Source organism: Lampetra planeri, chromosome 19 (assembly GCF_965212315.1).
Source record: "Lampetra planeri chromosome 19, kcLamPlan1.2.h2, whole genome shotgun sequence".
NCBI lineage: Eukaryota > Metazoa > Chordata > Hyperoartia > Petromyzontiformes > Petromyzontidae > Lampetra > Lampetra planeri.
Genome location: NC_136125.1, coordinates 5789227 through 5807274, shown reverse-complemented (window position 1 = coordinate 5807274; position 18048 = coordinate 5789227). Strand labels below are relative to the sequence as shown.

Below are 18048 nucleotides of genomic sequence, written 5' to 3'. Positions count from 1 at the left end.
TAAATTATAATAATTATGATTATTTTATTGAAAACCAGAAGATGTAGATTTTTTTTTGTCAAACACCGTGCACACGCCCGTCCTTACATCAAACCAATCCCAATTCCGTTTTCGCGATTGCGTTCTGCGTCTCTCCGTCGTGCTTTTCGGGTGGCACTGCGTTTTTTTTTATCATGACGTACGACGTTTCAGTCCTCAGGGACCAGACCGAGTTCGGTTTCCGGAAGAAGGTCCCATCACGTGGAGCGAAACGTTGGACAACACGTATGTTCAAAACGCGGCACAACCCAAAAAACACATCAGAGAGCTATTGGCTCTGTAGAATACACAGCGACCGATGCACTAAGAACTTACACACCGGCCAAGCGTGTACATTAACATTCAATAGCAACCCAGAGGTTATTGCATGGGGGGAGGGGGGTGGGGGGCATAAGGTGGAAGTGGTAGGGGCAGGAATATAGTAACGGTGGAAAATTGCTTTGTAATAAATAGTTTTTTAGACGGAAAAAAGGCCTCCAAATTACACTCCTAGATCAGCACCGTCGCAATTGCCGCGATTTATTTAAAAAGTGCGAGCGTCATCGAACTGCTGAACAGATGTAATGTCCTGGGCCGTGCTCTGGCGAATCGGTCATTACCCGTGCGAGCTCGCAGACCCGGCCAGCGTCCCACAGAGCCCTGCCGAGCGTCTCATTAGCCAACTTCCCTAATGCGGCCTCGAGCGCTTCATCATCGCCGGGCAAGAGACGCCACCGCGCGCTTCGCCGCGCCGCGTTTTCGCGAAGCGGGTCTGGGGGGAGCGTGATTGGCGTCGATGGGGGGGGGGGGGGGCCTGTAGGCGAGACGTACACAGCGGCGTCGGCGGCCGTCGTCGCCGTCGTGTGCGCAAGGCGATGCAACCGCGACAGGGGGCCTCGCTGGACGGAGGAGCCCACTGAGTAGAGGGCTACAGAGAGGGGAGAGCGTCGGCAGTTGGCTGTGCGGGGGGGTGCGGGGGGGGGGGGCAACGTGGAAGCGCCATTTTGCCCCGGGCGGTGGCAGATTGCTGGGACTCGGGAGGGACAGCAGTGTGAAGGCCTGCGGTCATGTGGCTGTGATCGGACGGTGTGTGTGTGTGTGTCATGTGGAGAAAGCGCTCAGCTTCAAATGAGTACCTGGTACGGTGTGTCGTAAAAATCGCCACTAGGGAGAGGGTGGCCAGGCGTGGTGCTGACCACCCACCCTTTTGTGTGCCATGCCAGCCTAGCAGCACTCGCCCCAACAACCTATTTATACGGTGAGTCTTTGTCTTTGTATCGAAAGCGCTTTGAGTACCTAGTAGAAAAGTACTTTATAAATGTAACGTGTTGCTATTACTACTACATCAACTCCTCACGCGACGCCATTAGGTGGCATGAGTGCTGAATGCGCCATCAGCACGCGGAGACGCGAGACTAAATTATAAGAAATATATATTTAGATAGCAAACTGAGCTATATATCTATTTTTCAGATGTGACCTGCCCACAAATGATAGCTCAACAAAGTGGTTTATAATATGGAAATTTTTGTCAGTCAAATACTCAAAATGCGCAGAAAAATCCACAAGACCACGGGGGGAGAGACCACGCAAACTCCAAATATACAGCAGGCGTCAGGTTCGGGATCAAACCCACGACATCCTGTATACCAGGCAAGGGAGTTAACATCTCGCCACCGCAGTGAGACGAGAGGAGAGGGGTGGGACGGAGGCAGCGACAGAACGAGCACAGGGACACACGCCACTTCATTCATCACCCGCACCAGCGCCGCCCGCGCCAACTCACACGACGATGACGACGATGCCGCCGCCGCCACCACCAGGATGCACAATCAAAGCTTGGAACGCGATGCGAGCCGCGGGCAGTGAGATACGTTACCGTTCGCTCTGCTCACACCGGGGCGGATCGTGGTGCATAGCGGGTGGGGTGAGGGGGGGGGGGTATGGGGAAGCACATGGAGCTGACACACGTATGGATTTTCATTCGAGGGGGGGGGGGGCGGGAAAGAAAAGAAAATGCTTTCCCTCTATGAACGCTCGAAAATCGGTTTGCAATAACCGCTTTTATCGGCGACAATAAAAAGAGGATGAATTTGTTATTCGCGAAATGACCAGCAGACGAGGGCTTTTCTGACAATGCGTTCGCAGGCCACGGGGGCGTCTGTTGTGCATCGCCAGGGTGTTGCTTCCACGAAACTAATTCCCCACGACCGGGCACATCACTCGGGCCACCAACAACCGCACTGCGAGAAAACGAACTCCCCGTGGTGCCGAAAAACGTTGCCCCCCGGATTAACGAGGTTTGGTGCAGTCCTCCCGGGCACTCCGTGTGGAGGTTGTGAAGACCTGGGCTAGCAGGGCCCTGCCTACCACCATTCCCCCACCCCCCCCCCCCCTCTGCTGTGGGATCAGGGCTGGGTGTCTGAAGCGTGGTTACTGAAGCAAGCCAGACCTGGGGGGATGGAAGGGGACACCTGGTCACAAGGGCCCTCTTCACCGCTGTCTGTTCCGGGCCCCCGGGTCAATGGAGGCAAATTGTTGCGGATGGTTATAAACAAACGGGGATGTCAAGTCTATGGCCTGCGCATCAGACTTACAATAAGTGAATGTTTGTGTACATTACCCGGGAGTGATTACACACGTGGTTTATAGATCTGAGCCGAGACCTGGCCTCGTGCCTGCCCCTTCCATAAATCCAGGGCTCCTGCTCTCAAGCTGATGGCTTGCAGGCCTGCATCTGCCAACTTTGTCTTGGAACTGTGCACCTCGCTTCGGTTTTTTCGCAGGGCGGAATTTATAAACACCGCACGGCCTCACTTTTTAACGACCGATGAAGAACAAAACAAAACAAAAGGCAGAAAAGAAAAACAGTCGATGATAAAGCGCGGTCGAAACGTAAACTGTTTGTCCCGCGGAGTGGTCAGGAATGCGGTGAGCAAAGGGCGCTCGAAGCTCGGTGCCGTACCGTTTTCGGGGTGGTGATCGGTCTCACCGGTGCATCCGTCCGGCGTCGTGCGCTCGTAGTGGGAATCGGCGAGCAGCGGCGCCGTCAGCTGAGACCCCGGCAGCTTGGCCGCCCCCGCGGCGGACAGCCCGCCAGCCAGGACGCCGCCAGGCCCGGCCGGGCCCACCGCTGTCCCAGCGACGCCGAGGATGCCGGCCCCCGTGGCTACGGCGCTGGTGCTGGCCATGCTGGCCGTGCTGGCGCTGCTGCCGCTGCCGCTGCCGCTGCTGACGGCCGCGGTGGTCGCCGTGGTGGTGGCCTCGGGATCTCCGAGGCCACTGTCTGCCACACTCTGCAGTGATGAGTCACAGCACTCTTGGCGGGTGCCACCATCCTCCAGCATGAACTTCACCCGTCGCGAAGCCTGCTGCTGCTGTTGCTGCTGCTGTTGCTGCTGCTGCTGCTGCTGTTGCACAGGCAAGGAAGTAGGGGACCGCAAAGAGAGAGATAGAGAATGGGGTCCAGATAGAAAGAGGAGCAGGACAGAAGAGATGAAGGAAAGCACAAAAAATGGTGGGGGAGAGTGACAGACAGAATGCACAGACAGGTTAAATAACTTTCCGCCACTTTCATGAAAAAATATACATCCAACAGTGGTGTGTGTTTGATGTGATACCATTACTGGATGCAGTTAACACTGTGTATATAGATATTTACATAATATCTCTAAAGTTGTCTGCCCTAGAGCAGGTGCATGAAAAACATTCCACAGTCCCATCTGATCCCACTCATTCACCTCTCAACGCTGCACTCCACGCTCGGGTGCTTGAGTCATAACTAGGGACATAGGTTAGCAGATTAATATGTCTCCTTCTCATATCCGTCCCTCTACGTAAACAAAATTTGTGAAAGTATTCTTTACACAAACCATCCACCCCATGGTCTTCTGGGAGCGAATCATTTCAGCAGTATTGATTCAGTACCGGCAAAACACTCATCAGCAGAGTTCAGCCTTGCCCCGAATGAACGCTGTTGAACTGACAAATTGTGGGCTGGCTTCCACCGTCTGGGTCTCATCATGGCGCACAACACTGCACACGGAGTCCTGCTCGTAGTCGTAATATGCGTCTACCCATAATGCCCCGCAGCAACGCGCAATCAGTTTGTGCGCATTTTTCCCCAACTGAACACCGCACCTAACGACGACGACAACGACGCCGCCGCTGCCCCCGTCGCTGCCACCGCCGGCGGCTTCGCCGGCGTTCTGCCGGAATTATCGCCGGACATTTTCGACGCCACCACGTCGATCGTAAAAATAAAAGAGGTGGGTTTTGTTGCGCGCGCGTGCGCGACGACGGCGGGAGTTAAACGGCAGCGAAATGGGAGCGGCGCTGCTGCTGCTGCTGCACGGCTACAGGGAGGACCACGTGCTGCGGTGTGGGAGCTAAATCGATGGGCACGGAGGCAGGAGGGATCGCTTTGCGCGATGCAATATTAAGCTACGCGAAAACCGCACACGCGCGAGCGCGCGCGTGCACACAAGTCAATGCCGCTATTGGCCCGATACATATGAATTTGATAGATTTTCGTTGGCTTCTATTTGTTAGTGGATTTTTTTTTTTTCGAATGAAATATGTATGCTTTAAATTGGATTTATTCCAATGCAACAACAAAAAATCCCTCTGGCAAAAAAAAAAAAAGAGAAATATCAATGGACTCGCTTTTGATGCAGACAGGCAATCCTGTGAGGGAAACAATCTGAGCTGACCTCGTTCATGAAGACAATTTCACCCGCGCACAATTAGCGCAGGCAAAAACTATCAACATGTCACTGAACGTGACAGGGCAAGCACGTTAAAATAAATCAATTTGTAAGATGCTCTGGCAGATGAATTGTCCCTCAGCACCTGAATTCTCCCTCACCTGAACCCTCTCATCACCAGGCCCCCTTTGTTGTCGGTAAAGGTGCAGCCGTGCAATTGTGCTCATACCACTCCTGGTAAACGGGTCTCCGCTGAAGCGAGAGAGAGGGTATGTTCGCCTACTCTACCATGCTGGTCACCGCACACGACCTGCCGTTCGACTGACCGTGGGTGGACAGCCTGACGGCGGTGAGGGAGGCGGACTGGAGCAAACAAAACGTGCCCACGTGTTTCAACTGCGAACACCGGGAAATCGAACCGGCGAGCAAGCCCTGGAGGGTGCCAACTGGTTCATCACAGCAGCACCACCTGAGAGGGGGTGGGGCTCTGTGGAGCTCCTTCAAGCCGAAGCCCTTCTGCCGGCAGTGGCGTGAGACAGAAATTGCAGGGCTGCGCCATTGCCAATACGATGACAATACGATGCGGATTGAAACGGCGTCTCTGACAGCGACATCATCCCCGAAACGCCGAACGGAGACAACCGGTTGGAGGATTCCACGTGGAGTCCATGGGTCTCAATGGGTCTCTCTGCGAGCATATGGGGGCGTCTATCTGAAGGCAAGTGCTGTAAGCGAGCACCTGTTAAGGCACGCTGCGGTACACATTCGGACTGCCAAGTAGAGCCGGATATGAGACGCACTGCAGTAGTGACCGTGAGCAGCAGAGGTGCCTTGTTTTAAGTGGTAGGCAGTGCAAATTGAGCTGAAGGATGAAATTATCTTGACTGGGTGTCATATTTTCGCAGCAGTTCCTTGACAGCTTCCAATTGTTCTACCGTTGTTTTTCATATATATCATTTCATTTTCTGAAAAAAGAATGGGGGGGGGGGGGGTGAGGGGGGAAACAACCCAACCCTGCGCTAAAAATTCCCACGGAACATAATCCATGAGCTTGTATTTCAGTGGGGGGGGGGGGGAGGGGTATTTTTCCCCAGATACAGAGCTCAGTGCTCCAGAGTTTGGAAGACGTAAAAGCAATGAAAGAAAACCACAGGTACACAAAAGAAACACAACGCGTCGCGATAACGCCCCACGAAAACATCACCGACCCAATGGCACAACTGCACCACGACTCGATATGACGACACGAGACGATGACGCAACGACATGGCACAACCACAGGAGACAACGACACAACGACACGAAATGACGTCACAGCGACACAACGATATGACGACACAACGACAGGAGACAACGACACAACGACACGAAATGACGTCACAGCTACACAACGATATGACAACCACAGGAGACGACACAACGACACGAAATGACGTCACAGCGACACAACGATATGACGACACAACCACAGGAGACAACGACACAACGACACGAAATGACGTCACAGCGACACAACGATATGACGACACAAAGACACGAGACAACGAAACGACACGACGAAACGACATGACGTCACAGCGACACGACGACAGAATGACACAAACAAAACTACACAACACGACGACCCCACAACACAGCACAATGTTACAATGGCAGGATAGTGAGAGGTCCTGCATGGCGGCTTGGAGGAGGCCGTAATCCAGCAGTATATTGACCATGGCTGATGATGATGAGGACGACGTTGAGGACTGTATCCGATTGTGCAGCGTTGTTGGCATGGGCCCTTCTGCGAGGAAATAAATGGGACCCCCCCTCCACATCCCTTTCCCCTGTCGGATTTCGGTCAAACCCGTGGTGCCCAAGTGCAGTTGCACCGCCTGCGCACCCCTATTAGCGACCGCACTGCTCAGAGGGGCAACTCTGTCGTTTTGTTGTGTGTGACGGAAACCTCCCCCAAATCCCTTCCACTGCTGAGTCCAGCCGATCGTTTGTGCTCAAAATAAATAATGAAAATAATGTGCGTGACTTTTTTTTCTTTCACATTCTGTGCTGAAGAGTCTCCAACTAAGGTGGGTGGGTTGTTGACGTTCTCCCAGGCAATCGGGGCACGTTAGTGCGGCACTAACGTGCACCCCCCCCCCCCCCCCGCGATCGGTCCGTATGTATATGCTTAATACATACATAGAAAGCATTCGTTTTGGGCACCCGTGGACAGCTCTCGTGCGATTCGCACGAAGAAAGGAGGGGGGGGAGAAAGTAACACATAAGCGGCACCCCTGTACCGCATGCGGGCGCCTAGGAAGGGCTAAGCAACCCAGAACATAGCAACTGCAGGCGCGGGACTAAAGTGGCCAAGTGAGCGGTGGGGCCCTGCCAGCCCCCCAATCCCCCCACCCTCCCCGTCCGCCCCCCCCCCGTAATGGAGTGCGCTCACATGGCGCTTCGGTGTTTGCTCATTAAAGCCTCGGCTAATTCACTGCAAATTATTTCCAGAACGTGATGAAGTTTCCCCAAAGAGCGGAGATGTTGTACAAACCCACACACACACAAACTCTCGCCTCTCCAGCAGTGCACCACCACCACACCACCACCCCCCCGTGGGTTAAGATGATAAATATCGGCAGCAGTGCGATTTTCTCTTAAACGTGTGCTTTGTTGTTGTTTGGGGGTGTGGAGATTTGACTGTGAACTTGTTTTAACGGGTTCCGGTGAAGGTTGTAAATTGCCAGCACGGGTGGGAGAAATAGGCACCTTTGTTGGAAACAAATATACCTGCAGGAGCTGATTTTTTTTTACTCTTAATTATATATAACACACGCACTTTTTTGTGCTAAAAGAGAGAAAGGAGAAAAAAATGTACCAGTGATGAGATTTTTAAAAGTACAATTCAGCTATTCTCAATCCACCCAAAGATGAGAACCTCCCCACCCATGTCAGTATGGGGGAGTATTTGTGGGTTTTTTCACCATACTTCACTGCACCGATCAATGCGGGTCGGTGAAGGCGAGGAGAATAGAGCATTGAAGTACAGCACAACAACGGATATTGTTTTTCCAATGGATATTTTGGAGCAGTAAAATTATAACAATAACTATAGACATCAATATGCAATCTGTATGTTCCACACTAAATCAATCACGTCGTAAATGCCGGATTGGAGAGATACAAGGATGGACCAATTAATAGAAAAATATTGATTGCCAGTGCGGCGCGTTGGTCAGCGTGGGTTGGCGAGGATGGGGAGGGCAGAGCCAGTTCTTATATCGTTCACCACCGATGCTAGCCGTGGCCAAGAATAGAACTCGGGTCGCTGGGTGCGCAGCTCATTGCCCGAACCGCTGCACCACCCGCTCATAAATTGGCAAGCCAAGTTGACCCGGCCAGGTGTGTTCTCAGCGGTAGAGCGAGCGGCTCGCAATCAGAACGCTGCGAGTTCGAATCCTGGTTGGGGGGTGACTCAGCCCATCGTCTCCCCCCCTCCAGGGTTCATACAATGAGCACCACTTTACAGGAAAGTAAACAGCGGTTTGCGAAATTTCCACCACTGGCCAAGGGCCGTAAGCATGACATGAGCATGACATGAGCACCAATGCCTCAAATTTCGATAAAGCTTTCGTGACTGCAGGGATTCATCTTCTTGGTTCTTTCGGTAAAGTCACGTAGAAGGGAAGTAATAAAATAATAAATATGAAACATAATAAAATAATTCTCACGACGTTTCGGCCACGACGCAAGCAGCCGTCCTCAGTTATTACTTCCCTTCTACGTGACTTTACCGAAAGAACAAAGAACACCAATGCCTCGTAGCTCAATCGAGCAGCAGCAGCAGCAGCAGCAACTCACTGCATTCGCGGAGTGCATTTCACTCGTGCCCTGCCGAGGCCGAGCGTCGCCCGTCAGCGTGGGCTGCTACGAGTGGCTAAATGATTACGGGACTTCCATTTATCCCGAGAACTTCAAAGGCGACGCGACAAGCCTGAATGCGCTCGCTCGCTCGCCCGCGTGCGCGAGTGTGCGCGAGCGAGGGGTCGCTCAGACAAAACCGTCGCGCAACCTCGGTGAGGCCTGGACCTCCTCACAGCGTGTGGCAGCAGGAGCAGCATGGAGATGGCGATGCTCATCGGTGGAGGAGCTACCGAATACTTTTTATCCTTATTTACGTGCACGTCCTCTAATCCGTGTGTTTCTCCTGCCGCTGTCTCTCAAGGGAATGCCGAGCATTGCACCTCCCCATGCTTCTTTGCACTCGGTTCCGTATTTTTTCCGCCGTTATATCATTAAGAGGCTGTTATTAAGCGGCAGGAAGCCTTTGTACCGAGGATTCACAAAATCCACTTCTCACGATTTACCACCTCCGCGAACCTCAGCTTTCACAGCATGTGACACCAGCAGCAGTCTGGACATCTTTATGAACTAAGGATTGACGAAAATTCTGAGAACGACCAAATCAAATCTACGGAGTGAGACTGGACTAAAACTCCACCGGTAATTAATCAGTGACAAGATTGAGACTATGACTAAATTACAATTTTAAAAAATGACTAAATTAACACCGATGCAGGCTGCCCCCTGTGTGGATATCAATGGCGGTGGCTGATTGAAACGGCGACACGTTCAACTCCGTTTTGAGTTAGCGGTCTGAATAATATAACACGGTCGCATGCTCATCTCTGTGGAACCGGTGGTCCAGACAAGACTGACAAGAGAGCAATGCGTATGGAATTGTGTGGTCTTGTTCTTCTTGATGTTGATGTCGAGCAAGCAGCTGTAATGTTACATCGAGTTGGCTGAGCCAGACGATTGTGTCAGGAGTAGCGGGGTGGAGCCGCGGGGTGATACATCGCTGCGATGATGCTCCCTCCTTGGTATTCATGAATCGGCATTGAGTTTTATATTTTCCACGGTTATGTTCTGAAGTCATCAAGTATTCGCAACTACCATGGTTTTGTGGATGCGGGTTAGGTTTTAAACTTGTAACTTGTGTAATGACGACTTCGACGCACTTGTCTTGAGATTGTTTCCTTATTAAGGAGCCAGGTGCTCACACCTGGACAGGCGGAGACCCCCACTGCAACAGCCCCGAGTCTCCCGCTCATCTCCCTTATATACGGTCCGAGGCCACGCCCCCATTCCCGAACCTTCTAGCTGGTTCTAGACCGCTCGCTCTACCAGCAGACTTCACAGTCATCTTACGTCACCTGGCCACGCTCCTATTCTCGATCATTCCTGTAGCCACCAGTCCATTCGTACTGCAGGCTGACTCCTCTGTTATTACCTCCCGTGGCCGCTAGTCCATTCGCACTGCAGGCTGACTCTACTGTCATTACACTTGTTTGATCCAGGAGAGCAATACTGGGTCCTGCATTGTTTTTTTTATTTCAAGATGTTTTAAGGTAAATAATGAGCGTTTATATGCGTGGGAGGAAACCGGAGCACCCAGAAAATAAACACACGTGAGAGGGAGCAACACTATATCCCCATCCAGATGGCAACAGGTGGCACATTTGTCAAGTGGCTGTCCTGCCCAACTGTTGGCGAACCAGGATATGGCGGTTCCTCGATGCACATGGGAAGGGCGTTTCACAACATCATCTGTGCGTGATTCACCAACCCTCGCTGCTGCCTCCACGAGCAGCCACGTGCAGCAGCAGCAGCAGGGTAACCACCAAACACCCGGTTGTTGTGCCCGCAAGCTTCGCTGGAGACCCATTAAGCCGGGGGTTATCTGCGTGGGGCCTTTCATGCGGTGTTTGTTTGTGACTTGGAGTGCAATTGTGGTGGCCACACGCCATGCACGCAAGGCACGCGGATGGGAGGCGCGCTCGCGGACAGCTCCTATAAATGTCCACGTGATGATGAAGCCATTCCGTTGAGCTATCATTTTTGATAGCCAGGTCGCCTCTGAAAAAGCTCAGTGGGCCTTACCCTAGTAAAATAAAAAATAAAGTAGTTGAGTTTTAGAGTTCTAGTTTGCCGCATCGAGCCGGGTGTGCCGCTTGCGGTGAGGACAGAGCGGTGGTGAGGCAGCCTCTCCAGGGAGCATGGCAGCGCGGCACTCGCGCTAAGCACTTGTAATCCCATCAAAGGCCCAAAAACAAACATAAATTAGGGATCAAATCAGAAATGTGTGCAGTGCGCGCGCGTGCGTGTGGGGAGCGGTGGTGTAGCGGTTAGCACCCTGCGATACGAACCCGGCGACCCGAGTTCGATTCCCGCTCATGGCCAACACCGGTGACGATTATCAGAACTGGTCCTGGGCCTTCCCTAGGTCGACTCAGCCTAAAATTAGTACCTGGTACGGTGTGTAAACATCACCACAAGGGAGACAAAGGTGGCCGGGCATGTTGTTGGTAACCCAGCCCCTCGTGTGCCGTGGCGGCGTTCATAGGTGCTCACTAACAGCACTTGCCCCAACAGTCTGTTAAGGCTATACTGGGGGGATTTTTGTCTTTGTGTGTGTCGGTGGGGAGCAGTGCTGTTCGACTCCGAGTCGCCGGGTTCGCGGAACACTGTGGTAACCACTTCCCCCCCCCCCCCTCTGGTTACCCCCCCCCCCCCATTTATGTCAACACAAGCTGGGAGTCGGTAAGTGATTCTCGCACTCTCATTGCAACAGGCCGAGCAAAAAAATGTCGACCAATTATACAAAAATATATATCAAAATCCACAACAGCGTCCTTGGTGCGTCTCTCTGCCCATTAGATTTCTTGTTTCATTTCAGGGCCACGGACGAACAGCGCAATTGGAACGTACATCCTTTCGCGTAATGACGAGCGCGTAACTTTTTCTCGTGCAACGGCGGCGTTTAGCAGATTGAAGTCTCACTCGGGGCATAACCACGGTGCCTGAGATGCCGGCAGTATCTTGATTAGAGAAGTCGAGGCTGTGCGAACTGACATCTCGCTTGCTCGTTAGCAAACTCGCCGGGTTGGCCCACGATGTGTCGTGTGGGGTGGAGGGGGGATACGAAGAGAACTGATTAAAGACGAAAGGCAAAACCATTCACCCCCCCCCACACACACTTTTCCATCGCTTGCTTAGCTCTCTAGATCAGTAACAACGTTCGTTAAGCGGTTTAACTTCAGTTTTGATCATTTCTTGCTTTTGTGTATTATTCTATTTAATTATGTCGTTCCCGTCCCGTCCCCCGTGATATGTGTCACGTCCGATTAACACGGTTGGCTACGTACGGTGCGAAAGAAGTGCAAGATACTTACATATGTACGCGTCTGCCCGTCCCCACGATGTGGAGGATCCCACTATTTTAGTTTTTTTTGTCCAAGGTTACGCCCAGGGAATGCCACCGGGTGTGCCCTGCACGTACTTTACCCATCGAACTTCTGCCGTGTGCCGTCTCGGTCACGATGTGTTTTTTGCCGAAGCACTGCCATTTCTGAATTTTGCTGAACCGAAAGAGAAACAAAGTCAACGGGTAAACCCTCTCCGACGTATTCAAATTGCGGGGCGTAACAACAACAAGAGACCCGTCGTATTGATCCCTACGAATACTTATTTGTGCATCCGCTTGCAGTCACTGGAGCCCACATCAATCCCGTGAAACGCGTTGGAAAAGTGGGAATAAGAGAATGTCCAGAAATCAATCGGCTGATCACAGTTGACCGACGACACCCCGCTCGAAGCCCTGTCACCAGGCCATGTCGGTAACGACCGTGTGTGAAAGCAGTATATAAAAAAAAAAAGTAACAGAAGGAAGGAGCAGCTCCCGCAATTTCCGGCTCACGCCACCGCTGGCGGAAGGGGCTCCACGAGAGGGTGCACTACTGAGCTCCATCTAGAGCAGTGGTTCTTCTTAACCCGTGGGTTCATGCACCCCCTGGGGGTGCGAGATGCCCGTTGGCTGGGGATGCGAGACAGGGCCAGAATTTCTTCGAAGGTAAGTACAACTACTTTGTTTTATCAAACCTATGCATGTATTAATATTACACTTTGTTTTTTTACGATTGAGAAACCAAATGGGTGCAAGGCTGCGGTGAAGTCAAAAACAAATGCTCTAGAGGATATTTCGATCTGCTCTTGCACGCTTGGCCAAACGTCTTGGAAGAAGTGGGAGCTACCCGCACTTTACCGCACCACCACCATCACCACCCTCGACCTGAATGATCGACTTACTGTGGTGCGTGAATTTTGACTTCTGGGTGGACGGAGGCAGTAGGGGAGTGGGGGGAATTTAACTGCCGCACCGGGAGATTGAATCGGCTACCCCGAGATCGCAAGTTCAATGTGCTCACTGTTACACCAAAGCAGCATCCACGAGTGCATAGTTACAGTAACGTATGTCTACTGATGCATTTCTTCTATGCCTATATTCAATCAATTTAAAAGAGCTCAGAAAACCCTTACATCACCACAACTCGTGTAATGGAATCTGGCTGTGAAAATTTGTCAAAATAGCAAGGAATTAAAAGTTATTAATGCAGTCTTTAAGAATATATAAAAGGCTGGCCTTAATTAAATGTCAAAGTCAGAAAAGAAAGCACTGACATTTTACCACGACGCCTACTTGGGAGGAAATAAAGAAAAATTCGGAGGGTTTTCATGTGCAAAGGTCTCGTCGCATCTGCTGCCCACTACCTGGAGGTCACAGGCTCGTCCCAAAGGTCACCGGCTTCGCGACAGCCACTCTCACAGTGCCGCCCAAGAAGCCCTCTTTTCTTTTTTTAATTCAGCACTTGCAGCATAGTGATGAGCTCCCCAGTTCCCTATTCATCTGGCAAATCCGTTGAAAACTTTCTGGTGATGCGAAAGTTATTTTTATTTTGTATTTTTCTGGTAACGTGAATGTGTGTTCAGGTCCCTATCAGACCAACAGACCAGATCGTACTTGCACCTGGGGCTCAATTTTTTCTGGCATCTCTTCTTCTCATCTTTGCAAAGTTATTTTGTTCAATTCACGTGCGATCCAAATTGACCGTTCCGCATTGCAAGGTCACTCACTCGGTCCATGGTCAGAGAGGGTGGGTTAAAAGAACAAAAACGTTGCACGAAAAAGCTGAAAAACATTTTCGGGGGGGGGGGGGGGGTTCAAATATATGTTAACATGAATAAATTATATTACTATTGTCAACCTCCAAAAAACCAAGACGGCGCGAGGTCACCACGCCCAAGGGCATACACCGATGTCTTCAGGGTCAACGGGTTCGCCGATTGCGCAAGCCTCACCACGTGCTCCGCAGACGATCACCTTCCCCTTTCTCGGGCCCGAGCCCGCCTCACAGCGGGTGTCCCTGAGCTCGAGCACGACCGGCGCTCGTGAGGAGGTTTGAGGGGGCTGAGCCCACCCTGGCTGTGTTTACAAACGGCGCTCGATGTTTACCCCTCGGAGCGGACAGGTTGAGATTAAGCAGCCCTCTCCGAGATGCGGCCGTACCCTTGCCGGTCGCGAAATGTCGACTGACAGCCAGACAACACCTTGGCAAATACACGTGCAGAAGCTCACAAATACCGTGTTTCCATTAGCTCGATTAGCACCCCCCCCCCATCCCCCATGGTACCTAGAGTAGCCCCCCTCCCCCCCGCCCACCCCTCTTAACTCCCCCCTCTCCCCTCAGATTGAGTGGCTGCCAATTTGATCTGCAGCCAGACATTCTCTGGGCCAATTTTGCTTTTTGCAGGGCTGGGCCAAATTCCCGCCGTCACAATCCAGGCCGAACGAAAATTCATCACCGAACGAGTTACAATCAGCAATGTTGTAGGCAACGGATAATCTCCAAATGCTACAATTATAGTAATATTCAACTTGATTATTATCAGCAACGAGGTTTTGACCTTTGACCCGCACGCATTTCTGTGGAATTCTCACTCTGGAATATGTTCCGACATGGTCCTGAGCAACTTGAAAAACCTTCGCGAACGCAACTTTGGTTTCCAGCAGCTGCAGTCGTCGTCGTTTGAAGTTGCCCTCTGAACTATCAACTGAAGTTGTGCTCGAGGAGTCCAAGTCGAGTTGACTCCCTAGTCCTCCCTAGTCCCTGGAGATGGGTCTTCTGGACTATGTGAAACGTAACGCATCGCGCTCAGAGCCCCGGCGTCATGGCCTCAGGGCAGAGTGTCCGTCCCCCCCACCCCCCACCCCCCACCAAACTCCCCTCCCCCGCCACGCAGTGAACAACCCGAGCCAAACACACACGCACAGACACCTTTCCCCAACACCAAATTAGGACATGTTCTGTAGCAGCTATTCAAAATGTTCAGACGAGTAAATGGGATTGGGCACGGCGCGTCACTTGTTGGGATTGTGGCCAAGGGGTGAGGGATAACGCGGCGATGGGGCGGAACAAATAATGGAAACGTGTACGAGAGGACGTCCATAGGGGAGATGGAGCCAGTAAATCATAGCTCATGTTCAGATGATAGGGTGGACTTTCATCCAGCAGTGGATTGATCATGGCTGTTGATGGTGATGATGATGGTAATCTCTGGCAACTGGGTAATGGTCCGCTCTACAAATGTACTGACTGATACGCTTATTGCATGCATAATTCTAACATTCCCAACATAACCATGCATTGCTGCCAGAATTATTTCCTAATAATGATTTTCAGAGGCGATATTCGTGCTTCTTAATATGTGCGAGTGTACGACCCATTGCCTTACATGGTGAATAACAATGATAAACAAATATTGACCAAACATCTGAGAAGGAGCCTTAAGATTCGGTGAATCTTTGGGTAATAGAATAATATTACTATATTACTACGTTTGTTTCACTACAGCCATATTATCTGGTGATGCCGTTGCAGCTGCTGCTGCTGCGTTGTCAGTGGCGCACGAGCACAGAAAAACGAAAAAAAACTCACACTCATAAAAATAAAAGAAAATATAATCGTCGATGTGACGTGTGCTACAAAGAAGGGCCATTGCCCGAAACGTCACTGATTATATATCATTTTTAAGGCCACAGTGCTGTTGACAATTTGTGTTAGGCTTTTTAGTTACTCCAGTCAGATAGTTTGCGGTGAAGTATGTTCGTGTAACTCTCTCCCTGCCTGCACCGCACAGGGAGGGGATGAGGGGATGGAGGGGAAGGTGGGGGGAGGGAGGGGGGGAGGCGAGGGGGGAGGCGAGGGGGGAGGTCCCCCCAGGCCCACCCCACGCCTCATCCAGCGGTGGATTGACAATTGGGGCTTTTCGGCCAGACACTTGCATTAGATGGCCCTCTTTTATATCACGTTGTTTCTACCGATAATGTGTCTTGTTTCTTGACACAAACAACATAAGCGCGCGGTGTTATATTATCGTGTTTAAAATACACAAATGAAATAAATGCGTGGGGTTTTTTTTAGGTTTTTGATAAATGTTGGTTGGCTGATGTACACATCTTAACTTTCATAGATCAGTGTTTTCAGGTGTAACGCGACATTTCACACACGGGCTTTTAAATTATTTTTGGAGTGGTGTTTTTATATATTTTTTTTTTCTAATTTCACCTCTCACCGTTGGGGATTGTCGGAATAAAGGTTGTATTTCATCGTGAAGAATAAATCAGTTTTGCCCGCACACAACTAAATTCTACTTTATTGCACGGAGCATTATTTGGTTGCTGTGGTAGATTTTGTATTTTCAACAGCAAATCGTGAACCTTGGGTTACAAGGCAGAGCGACATTCACAATAAAACAAACGCATCTCTCCTCTGGCCTGTCAATGCAACATTCTGCAAGGCACAATAAACCATCCCCCAATTCACGAATCCCGTTGTGAACCTGACTTGTTTGCCTCAGCGGCCTATTCAACATAAACCCCGCGGCAGTCAACGAATATGAAAAAATAACACGAGATCATAAATTCGACCTCTGCTAATGCTCACTAATGACCGTTTCATACTAATTATAATGATGCCAAAGAATTAACAGAGGGTCCTCCTGAGAGAGCGAGAGAAGGGCCAGAGGGTTTGTCAGTGGAAGGTAACGCAAACCGAGTTCAATACCGGATGTGCGGGTACGAACGTAGCTACCACAAGCACCGGTACTTTAACCCGATCAATGTTTCCAAGAAGACCAGTGCGCTGCGCTGTTCTCTGCACATTTTTAGTGAGATGTGTTTACGCCCCCTTCCCCCCGGCAGAAGGGAAGAACGCCGGGCGTCGCCACGGAACGCGACCGACGCGTCACCCGTCGTCACATGGAACAGCGGAGGCAGCGCCGCGCGCATCATCGCACCGATCCGCGGCTCGCCCCGCCGCAGGCTTTTTGCGGCTCGGCCGAGGGGGGCAAGGGGGTGGGGTGCGCTGGAGATTTGAGTCTCGCCAGAAGGCGCAAAGTGCGGCGGAGGAGAGAGAGATTCACGTCCCTCGCTCACGCAGCGGGCGCCGGCGTGCCGTGACGCACACGTCGCTGTGAAAGTACGACCGGAGCGCGGCTCCAACGGCATAATCAAATCCAACGCTTAAAAAATTAACACGAGTTTTAACATCCAAAACTTGGCAGGTGATTTGTGCTTTTCATTTTCCTCAAAACTCCTGCAGGGAGCGAGTGCTTATTTTTTAAACCTCTTCTGGGTCTCGCAGAGAGCGAGGCAACGAATAACCGTCAATGTCAAGGGCATTGCATTGCAGGGCCTATGAGCGCGCGACGCAATACAGTTGAAAAGTTAAGAGGCTCTTTTTTCATTGTTTGTTGCCCCCATTTAACAATATATATATCGATTCTCGTCACAAACAAGCAACCCGCCGTGGCGGCAAGAGGCACAAAACTCCAGCCGTTACCGGATAAGGGCGATGATTAAACAACACCGCGGGGCGAATTCACCGCAAGACCTGGCGGCTGTCTCGGCCACATTCCTCCCACACCTGCAGCGAGGATCAGCGATGCCGCTCACTCACACCGCACCCCACATTCCCCGGCGGAACCGCGGCGAGACAACAGCGCTAATTTAACGTCGCTGGGATTAGTGGCCTGGAGAGCGGGCGGGCGGGCGGGCGGGTGCGGGTAGGCGGGCGGGAGGAGGATGAGGATGGCCTGAAGACTCGTGTCGATTGCTCGACGCTATCGGATGGCGCACCCAAGATCCCGAGACCGTGCCACCTCGGCCTCTGGGCAAGAGCTCAGAGCCAGGAATGCAAAAAAAAACCTTTTGTTTAACGCGAGGAATGATGGCTCAGGTGTGGGCGGAGGGGTGGCATGGCGTCATTAACGTCACGAGATAATCACGCTAATGCGTCAGGCCTGAGGCACGGTTGGTATAAATTTAAAGCTATGCAGGGTTGCATATGTGTGTGTGTGCGCATGTGTGTGGGTGTGTGTGTGGATGTCCATCTGTTTTATCTCAAACAAGACGGACAAAGACAAAAGGTGCAGTCGTCGCTTA

At 51.5% G+C, this 18048-nt stretch overlaps 1 protein-coding gene across 2 annotated transcripts in view; it reads right to left on the bottom strand.

Moving 5' to 3' along the window:
* Positions 1-18048, bottom strand: part of LOC144723995 (protocadherin-9-like) — a 132745-nt gene that overhangs the window by 64450 nt on the left and 50247 nt on the right. For both annotated transcript variants that reach the window (XM_078602815.1, XM_078602816.1), the window contains exon 3: positions 2984-3425. In XM_078602815.1, coding sequence (XP_078458941.1) covers positions 2984-3425 — 442 coding nt within the window. The remainder of the gene's footprint in view (positions 1-2983; positions 3426-18048) is intronic.